Source organism: Osmia bicornis, chromosome 4 (genome assembly GCF_907164935.1).
Source record: "Osmia bicornis bicornis chromosome 4, iOsmBic2.1, whole genome shotgun sequence".
Lineage (NCBI taxonomy): Eukaryota > Metazoa > Arthropoda > Insecta > Hymenoptera > Megachilidae > Osmia > Osmia bicornis.
In genome coordinates, this window is record NC_060219.1 from 12,440,701 (window position 1) to 12,450,337 (window position 9,637).

Here is a 9,637-nt window from a genome sequence, read left to right on the forward strand (position 1 = left end):
CATCATGATTTAAATAAAATTGCTTATTACAAAAGAACTAATTTGTCACAAACGTTAAAAATAGACTAACAATCAATCACAAACGATTTACAAACGAAATACACTAAGAAAAATTAAAAATAATCATATTTTATTATTCCTTCTGGCTAGCTTCATGTAGGTACATGCAGACCTAAAACTCAACGGGGTGTCTGGGACCCCCTAAATTTTGATCCCTCGAAAGCAAAGACATGTCCAGCCTCGTTTAATGTCTAATAACTCGTATAGGTTAGTAACTCCGAGGTTATTGAGCATGTGAATTAATGTTGTTATAATGTTTAAACAACTTACAAGCTAATCTGATCATGCTGTTGAATTGATGTATGTAAATATTCCAAGCGATTTATTATTTATATTCGTAAATATATGTATATAGCATCTCGGTTGAGGTTTGAATAGTAGAAAGATGGCAGAAGAGGGTAAGAAAATTTCTTTTGGTTTTGTAAAATCTATTAAGAAGCCTGTGTTAAGGAGTACTGTACCTCAAGAAGAAAAAAAAGTTGATTACATTGAATGTCTTGACGAGAAGGGTATTAAAGTAATAGGGTAAGTTAAAAAGAAATCTTTTAAACGAATGTATAAATTTAACCTAACCTACAAAGGCTACTAATATTTGTTTTCTATATTATAGAGAAGAGGAAAAGAAAGATGAACCCCTTGTTATTCCATTGCTAGGTTCAAAAACATGGCATGATAGAATTATTAATAAAATTGATGCTGATATTTTTGAACCTAAGACAAAGGAGGAACCAACAGATGATAACGCCAAGCAGGAGGGAAAGGTTGATGTACCTAATGGCAGTGTATTGCCACAGATTTCAGTAAAAGAAGAAGTAATAGAGAATGATGAAAATAAAGCTGTTACTTTAGAAGAACAAGCAGCTAAAGAAATCATTGAAGATCTCAACTCTAAGGAAAAGGAAGAACAAAGCGAAACAAAAACATTGACTTTATCTTTAACAGACGATCCATCATTAAGAGGCACAGAGCAGGTATTTTTTTTTTCACTATTTCACACATACATGTTTATACATCCTATGTCTATGTGCTACTAATAAATATTCTATTATTGTTTTAGTCTACATTAGAAGACTATGATAAAATTCCTGTTGATGCTTTTGGATTAGCAATGTTAAGAGGAATGGGATGGCAACCTGGCAAGGGAATTGGTAAAAATGAGAAGTATGAATTTTATTTTCTGTGAGATTTAAGCATCGCTTACTATAATTACTTGATTTGATACATTGTTATTGTTAACATTCTAGAGTAGTATCAGCTGTTATACCTGAATTACGTCCGAAAGGTATGGGCCTAGGAGCAGACAAAGTGGCATTACAAAAGAACAATACAGATTCTAAGAAGCAGGAGGAAGAACTTAAAATTGAGAAAGGGACTTTCGTGAAAATCATAGCTGGGAAACAAAGCAATAACTATGGACAAATAGAGGGATTTGACGAGGACGCTGGAAGGCTGATAATAAAACTAGCTCTTGGAGGGAATATTATTTCTGTCAATGAATTCATGGTGCAACCTGTAACTAAATCCGAATATTCAAAGAACTCGAAAGTTCTAAGTTAGTATAAATAATTAGTTTTTCATGAGGGGATTTTTAAAAACAAAAACATCAACCATATCTCGTTAAGTTAAATAAAACTTAGAAATGTTAAGAGTGGTCTAATTACTCTAAGTATCATTTTATACATGAGTTTTAAAAGTCCCTGTAATTTTTATAAAAATCACGGTAAATATAGAAATTTTAGCCCTTAGTATTTTATGGCGTTAATTTTAGATGTAAAGAAATACGAAGAATATAAGGATAAGGCATCCACGGAACTAAAGCATAAAGCTGTTGAAAAGAAAAAATCAGCTTCTTCTGTATCCTCGGGAGGTTCCGAAGATGATGATAAAAATAACGTGGGCGATAAGAAGAAGGAAGATATTTCGTGTAATAGAAATAAATATGACAAAAAATCAAAAAGGCGGAAAAGGATATCAGAATCTGATAGCGGTGACGACGACAGTGATTATGGAAAACGGAGAAGAAGAGGAAGGAGTGCATCTAGTAATAGTGATTCTTACGAATCAAAAAAATCGAGGAAATCAAAGAAGCACAAAAGAAATTCGCCAGAAAGGTCAAGTAAAAAACATAAGAAAAAAGATAGAGAAAGAGAAAAGACGAAGGATAGAAAATCCAGAGATTTTACAGACAAACGGAAACACAAAAAACGAGGAAGATCAAGATCTCGATCATTTAGTAAGCGGTAACATTTCTTGGAAATGGATTCTGCTGTTTTACTTTCGCGACCGACTGTATAATTTTGTTTATATACATTTTGTAATAAAACATATTTTTGCAAAATCAGATTTGTTTCTTATCCTTAATCAAACTGTTCAACCAATAAAATGCTCATTATACTGTATCAAAATAAATAAATATTTAAATCTGACGCGACTTGCTTACGTAATTTTGATATAATACGTGCACCTAACCTTAAAATATATTATGGTCATCGCGAATATCGCTAAACAACTGGTGCGAACAATGTCCAGTAAGTAATTTATTCGTAATAAGTATTAAGATAAAATATGAAAAATGCATTTAATCGTTTTTAACATTCTTTTTAGCATTTCGTTTGGCATTAGTGCAACTTCAGGTTGATGAAATTAAAGTTAAGAATATAGATCGAACAGTTTCGTTCATCTCGGATGCAAAAAAACAAAACGCAGACATTGTCGCACTTCCCGAGTGCTTTAATTCACCCTATGGAATACGTAATATTTTTTCTACTTATTTTAATAGCAATTCTCTAAAAAAAAGGCTTTTTATTATATACAAAACATGATAATGAAACAAGCATAACTCGCTATTTATTAATAATTTAACAATTAAAACTTTACTTCCACAATAAATTACTTATCTTGTTCGCGCTTCAAATAATACTACTGAAGTCATCGAACGCGCCGGAAGTTGAGCTTTGAAAATTCAAATTACTCAGATTTGAAACCACAATAATGATAATTCAATTTCATGTTTCCATTTCTATTGCTTTGCAATCTATAAGTTAACTTATACGCATGTGAAAAATAATAATCATTTTTGCGTTGAATAAAGAATTTAAGTCATATTTAATTATACATACATTTATACAGAACACTTTCCAAATTATGCTGAAAGCATTCCTGATGGCGAAACAAGTGTCGCATTGTCGAAAGCTGCCAAAGAAAATAGCATTTATATAATTGGTGGTACAATACCAGAAAGAGATGGGAATAAACTGTATAATACCTGTACTATATGGGGACCTAATGGAACTCTGATAACGAAGCATAGAAAAGTAAAGTTTCCTTTTAATCTGTAATGATCTCAACATACTATTATAACCACTTCTTTTATTACGATAGGTGCATTTATTTGATATTGACATTCCTAAGAAAATTACGTTTCGTGAAAGTGATTCACTCAGTGCTGGTAATTCGTTAACGATGTTCGAAGTGAAGGGCTGCAAAATAGGCATTGGAATTTGCTATGATATTAGATTCGAGGAAATGGCACGCATTTATCGAAATAAAGGTACAGTAGTTGGTGAAACTCGATAAAATAATCTTTGTGGGATGAGGTACATACACTTATAATTGATATTCGAATTCCATCATATTTCCTGTCTCTGTTGGTCAGGTTGCCAGATGCTAATATATCCAGCGGCATTCAATATGACCACTGGACCAATGCATTGGTCGTTGCTTCAGCGTTCCAGATCAAATGACAATCAATTATACGTCGCTTGTATATCACCGGCTCGTGTACCTTCAACTGGTTACGTCGCATATGGCCATACGCAATTAACCAACCCTTGGGGGGAGGTTCTTCACGATCTGGAAACTCAAGAGAGCATGGTAGTCGCCGATATAGGTAATTCCCTTAATCGTTTGATAACGAGAGCAATTCTAAATATGCAATTAAGCTAAATAGTGATTAAACAATATTGGGTGCTCGATTTCTGAGATACTTAATTTTCTTAATGTTTCTTTTACAGATTTGAAAGTCGTGGACGAAGTCAGAGCGCAGATTCCTACGTTCTTTCAACGACGCACAGATTTATACGATACTATCTGGAAAAAAGATTGATGCAATTGAAAATTTACATCGCGCGCGCTTTGAAAAGCATCACTAATGCCATATAGCGGTGGGCGTCGAAACTATCGAAACAGAAAATTGTTTTTTTTCTATAATATTCTGCAATCCCAACTTGACCCAAATAATAATAATAATACTACAACTTATTTAGTTCATAAAGAGAAGTAGGATAATAAATAAATAGTTAGGAAGCGTGGGTCTTGGCCCATAAAGAAAAACTGGAAAAAGTGAAATAAAAGGGGTCCTCGGCCGTGGCCCAGAAGGGGGATACAATCATAAATGTTATTCCCCTTCGATGAGCTTATTTAATAAGCAAAGAAAATAAATAAAGTAAATTAAATAAATTCCAGAAAGAAATTAGAGGACGAGTATCATACTGGTTGTATGTACATACATCATCTCTTGGGTGCTCGTTTTATTCTATCCGACCTAAAGAATATTAGTCTGGTACCTATTTGGACATACGATTCACAGAAATGTTTATATTACGAATAAATCAATGCAGGTGAGTCCGATCCGCCATTTTCTTGACCGTTGACAGACAGTAATTTCAATATTTTATAAGTTTTTGACGATTTGGATAATATAAGGACCAGACTAATATTCTTTAGAGCCTCCTGAACACGTCTCTCAAATTTTTTTGCATTCTGTTTAGAAGTGACGACATAATTTGAGAACTCGTGTCTAGGGATTTTTCTATTTTTCGCAATATATGACGTGTAATCCATATAATATAATTACTAGAAATGCATCCACGTGCCTATAATATTACTTGGGAACAATGTCTTCATTATGTATAGACTGTAATGATAAAACAGAAGAAAAATATTGATTTCATGAACCTAGTATTAACATTTAATGATTCATTTTGGATTTTATTATTTCATAAGACACATCATACTTTAATAATGTATGTATGTAGTAAATATACATATATCTGATACATACATATTTCAATGTATGATGTGTATACATATGTGTACGTAAATACCAATGTATATATATACATATACGTGTGTGATAGTGTTTTAAAGTTAGGGTAGTGGCAACGCGACATAACCTCTTACTGCAACAATTTGTAATTTTTTATAAATAATCCTAAGCATTTCTAGAATAAGATTGCTATTTCATCATTTGCATATTCTATTATAGATTACCTAGTAAATTATCGACGTTGAAACAAACTATATACAGGTGTTTGACATGTCGTGTACTTTTCATCATTTTGTGCATTATGACTCAGTATAGAATAGTTGCTCCAGTTGACCCTTCTATGTGATCTTTATAGTTCTTTGGAGTAGCTTGTTAACAAAATTCAGCGTAGTTTCTTCGGAAACAAGTTCGTAAACGAAATTCTTACAGTGCCAAAAGAGTTAAGAATATTCAAGAAGAGTGGTGCGCAATTGGCCCTCAACGAGGGAGAATCGAAAGCGTCGAAAGTAACGAGTCATCTACCGATTCAAGATGGCAGAAGGCGAGGATACTCGAAAGAAAATTATTGTTAATGTTCAAACGTCAAAAGAAAAACAAAGCGTCGAAATTGAAGAAGATGCAAGTATTAAAGACGTAAGTTTTTTCATCATATACTCCTAATTTTCATAAAAGATAAGAAACATAACTGAATAAAATACTTGTCATTGTTGGGTTAAGTCTAATAATTGTTTTTTTCTTTAATTTGTAGTTTAAAGAGGCAGTTTCTAAGAAGTTTAACGCCCAAACGGAGCAGTTATGCCTCATCTTTGCTGGAAAGATTATGAAAGATCATGAAACTTTGAGCACACATAATGTCAAGGATGGTTTGACGGTACACCTGGTTATTAAAGCACCACGTACTCCGTCTAATCAAAGTCAAGATTCGTCTCTATCTCAAAGATTACAAGGTATAAAAATATGCTATTTGGTGCATAATTTCAATTTTTTTACTATTTTACTATCTTTTACTATCGTCTAGCTGATATAAGTGCAAGTCCTTTTGGATTAGGAAGTCTGGGAGGACTGCCAGGTTTGGAAAATCTTGGGTTAGGCTCTGCTAACTTTATAGATATGCACCAACGTATGCAACGTGAATTACTGTCAAATCCAGAAACAATGCGTCAAGTACTTGATAATCCACTAGTACAAAGTTTGATGAATGATCCAGAAAATATGCGTAATTTGGTTACTGCTAATCCTCAAATGCAAGAATTGATGCAACGTAATCCAGAAATTAGTCATATGTTGAACAATCCTGAGTTATTAAGGTACAAATGAAATTTAAAAGAGATATGTTTTACAATATACAGTGCAAATTTATATATATATATATATATAATTTTTTAGACAAACAATGGAATTGGCACGTAATCCAGCGATGCTTCAAGAACTAATGCGTTCCCATGACAGAGCCTTATCTAATTTAGAAAGCATTCCTGGTGGACATAGTGCACTTCGTCGCATGTATCGCGACATTCAAGAACCGATGTTTGCAGCAGCAGCCAACGAACGCAATCCTTTTGCAGCATTAGTAGATAATAGCAATAATCAAGATGGTCAGGCTAATCCACAACAGGGCCAAGAAAACAGAGATCCATTGCCAAATCCTTGGGCTCAAAATCAGAGTGATTCTACCGCTCAACCACAAGGAAGAGGTCTATTGGATTCACCAGGAATGCAAAGTCTTGCAGCTCAAATGATGGAAAACCCTCAGCTGATGAGAAACATGTTAAACGCTCCATACACAAGGTCCATGTTAGAAGCCATGGCTGCAGATCCAAATATGGCTAGTAGAATGATTTCTACCAATCCATTCTTTCGGGCAAATCCACAAATGCAAGAGCAGTTGCGAACAATGATGCCTGCATTTATTCAACAAATGCAGAATCCTCAAATCCAGAATGTTGTCACTAATCCTGATGCTTTAGCTGCTATTATGCAGGTCCAACAGGGTATAGAACAATTACGTACTATTGCCCCCGAATTTGTTGAAAAGTAAGTTGTTATAAAGATATATATATAGTTATTTTGTATCTTACGTTTTATATTATAGTTTCGCAATATTTTTATAGAATTACCTTTATTAATGTAAAATTTTTAGTATGGGGCTCTCTATGCCAGCTGCAACAACGACAACAACTCCACCAAATGCAAGCGCAACAAATACAGTACACCCAACTACACAGTCAACCGACACGAACCAGCAGGATGCGTTTTCCTCAATTTATGGCACGCATGGTAAGAAGGTCGTTTAGTTTATAAATAATGAATAATGAAAGAATTATTAAATTCATTTTTGTCAGGTATCGGCAATGGCATTAAATCAAGGCGTAGATGGTCAATCTGCTGCCCTTCCACCTGAAGAACGTTACAGAGTACAGTTAGAACAGCTTACAGCAATGGGTTTTGTTAACAGAGACGCTAATTTACAAGGTAATTGCTTCCGTATATTAAATATCGAACCAGCGGAACGTAAGTTTTTGTGAAAAATTTACAATGGTGATAGTATAATATAGAATATAAATAATATATGCATTGATATTTTCAGCTTTAATTGCTACATTTGGAGATATAAATGCTGCTATTGAACGGCTACTATCTAACGGACAAGTGTCTATGAGCTAACCACCAATATGCAATACTGTTATTCCATTACTATTTCTAATTATTTCCTTATTTACCTCTTACAACAGGCGTGGTGAGAGATATCTGAGGTAACTGACTGTCAGCAAATTATAAACTTCTACCCCAACTCTTGACAGAATACACGCTACTAATTCGTTTAATATGCATTTTTATTTTGGATTGGTACTTTATCTTATTCGATAACACAAGTACTGATATCTAAATGTTTATAACTTGTTCACGTATTCCACTATTGAAATTTCTAGTTTAATTCTGTATTCTGTATTTCTCGATGTGCTCTAAGTACTAGATAGCTCTGTTAATGTATTTCGTCGGTGTAAATTTGTTTATCGCATATTCAAAGAGAGTTACATTAGATCATAATGCGAAGGGCATATCCTTCTTCTTTGTTATTGTACATTTATGGTGTTTCTTAGAAACAGTCGAACCTGCATGGAAAATAGATTACCGTTAATAAACATGCTTCTGGCTTGGTCAGTTGATTGTAAATTTCATGAAAGGTCATTTTTTGCTTACATATACGTAATCATACTAGTAAATGTATTGCATGAAACGTTGATATGTTTACAGCAGAAATGGGTATGGGGTAATTATCAATTAATTAAGTAACATTTGGTGTATAGAAATAAATGACTTTGTCAAGATACAAACTGAAGGTTTTCAACTAACAGAAATCATAATTCAATTGTTCTTTCTGATTGATGAAAAAAAAGTGTTCGGTGATCCATTAGTGTTTTCCATGTAAGTTTTGTATGTACGGCGATGAGAAGTGAATTTTTCTCTCCCCCTCCCCCCCCTTTATGCCGACGCATATTGTTTTCATTTATTTCATTTCCCTTCCTGTTTTTTATCGTACGCGTATAAAAAAAATACTATGCACTATATGTCTTAAAATACAAATTTAGAGATTTGTAGCGTGATGATCGAGAATTTTATGGTGTAGGTTGTTTATAGAGAAACGCGCGAAAAGATCGATTTAACGAAATATCACATGTAAATGTGTTAAACTGGAAATGTAATCGTCGGTTAGGTAATAAGATATATTGAAACAAAAAAGGTAAATGTTGTAAATTATCTTAATTGGAAAGAAAAAAAAACAGTTATAATTTTAATACTTTTGATTGATGTACGATTACATAAATACCCATGCGCATTATAATAAAGTTTTATGTGTATTCAGTATACTTTATTAAACAAGGTATTCTGTACAAGCAATTATATTACGAAATAAAATTGTTTGATTCATATTGATGAATTTTTAAGTACGAAGTATTTGTAAGGTATCTGTAAGGTATTATTCAATTTAGCTACACACGTGAATGGATGGTATGCGAATATACAAACATACGTTTAGAAATAATATAGACTGGAACTTGTGTAAAATATACATTTTAAATTGAATTATTAGATCTTTTATGATCCTTACTCATAATAAATTTGAATATATGCAAAACGTTTATTTTTGTGCAGTGATTACAGATCAAAGTTGGACATGCTCAACTACTCAACAACTTATCGATTATTATCGGAGGGTCGATCTATAAGTTGACAATTAGTTTTCACCCTTCCCTGATAGGCGGCGCTAGTGTTTCTTCGTTTAAAATCCAAATTTGTGAAACAATTATTTCAATAATTTTCCAATCTTTTGCTAAGACTCTTCGAGAACAAAGACATGTCCAATCTTTCTTTTTTGTACTTGTAATTAATTTTGTGTTTTTCCGGCTGCAGAGCATATCGCCAGATGACAGTAACGATATCGCTTTCATGGTCAGGAAATAATTATGCAAGCACATAGTAGAATAATGTATTAATTCTTAATAATCTGCGATAAAAATGAATGTTGAT

General features: G+C 33.1%; 3 protein-coding genes across 3 annotated transcripts; all 3 read left to right on the forward strand.

Moving 5' to 3' along the window:
- The first annotated feature begins 243 nt into the window (after positions 1 to 243).
- Positions 244 to 2,401, forward strand: LOC123987709 (G-patch domain and KOW motifs-containing protein). Its single transcript, XM_046285308.1, has 5 exons — positions 244 to 585; positions 671 to 1,031; positions 1,118 to 1,221; positions 1,305 to 1,612; positions 1,829 to 2,401. The coding sequence occupies exons 1-5, from the start codon at positions 446 to 448 to the stop codon at positions 2,302 to 2,304; spliced, it is 1,389 nt and encodes a 462-aa protein (XP_046141264.1). The 5' UTR covers positions 244 to 445; the 3' UTR covers positions 2,305 to 2,401.
- A 122-nt stretch (positions 2,402 to 2,523) lies between these two features.
- LOC114882750 (omega-amidase NIT2) lies at positions 2,524 to 5,009 on the forward strand. The gene is made up of 6 exons (XM_046285376.1): positions 2,524 to 2,588; positions 2,665 to 2,811; positions 3,190 to 3,374; positions 3,442 to 3,610; positions 3,716 to 3,949; positions 4,074 to 5,009. The coding sequence occupies exons 1-6, from the start codon at positions 2,543 to 2,545 to the stop codon at positions 4,163 to 4,165; spliced, it is 873 nt and encodes a 290-aa protein (XP_046141332.1). The 5' UTR covers positions 2,524 to 2,542; the 3' UTR covers positions 4,166 to 5,009.
- A 188-nt stretch (positions 5,010 to 5,197) lies between these two features.
- Positions 5,198 to 9,193, forward strand: LOC114882740 (ubiquilin-1). Its single transcript, XM_029199709.2, is given in 8 exon segments — positions 5,198 to 5,740; positions 5,856 to 6,054; positions 6,126 to 6,414; positions 6,494 to 7,141; positions 7,248 to 7,365; positions 7,367 to 7,384; positions 7,450 to 7,579; positions 7,695 to 9,193. Coding segments are annotated over 8 exon segments (1,581 nt in total). The 5' UTR covers positions 5,198 to 5,638; the 3' UTR covers positions 7,772 to 9,193.
- Positions 9,194 to 9,637: the final 444 nt, after the last annotated feature.

What these genes read in the sequence shown, in the direction of transcription:
- LOC123987709 (XM_046285308.1), top strand. Translation starts at nt 446, where the DNA reads ATGGCAGAAGAGGGTAAGAAAATTTCTTTTGGTTTTGTAAAATCTATT. An exon ending in GGAATTGGTAAAAATGAGAA is followed by an intron (nt 1,222 to 1,304) that starts GTATGAATTTTA and finishes TTAACATTCTAG; the next exon opens with AGTAGTATCAGCTGTTATAC. An exon ending in AAAGAACTCGAAAGTTCTAA is followed by an intron (nt 1,613 to 1,828) that starts GTTAGTATAAAT and finishes CGTTAATTTTAG; the next exon opens with ATGTAAAGAAATACGAAGAA.
- LOC114882750 (XM_046285376.1), top strand. Translation starts at nt 2,543, where the DNA reads ATGGTCATCGCGAATATCGCTAAACAACTGGTGCGAACAATGTCCA. An exon ending in TAATTCACCCTATGGAATAC is followed by an intron (nt 2,812 to 3,189) that starts GTAATATTTTTT and finishes ACATTTATACAG; the next exon opens with AACACTTTCCAAATTATGCT. An exon ending in CATGGTAGTCGCCGATATAG is followed by an intron (nt 3,950 to 4,073) that starts GTAATTCCCTTA and finishes TTTCTTTTACAG; the next exon opens with ATTTGAAAGTCGTGGACGAA.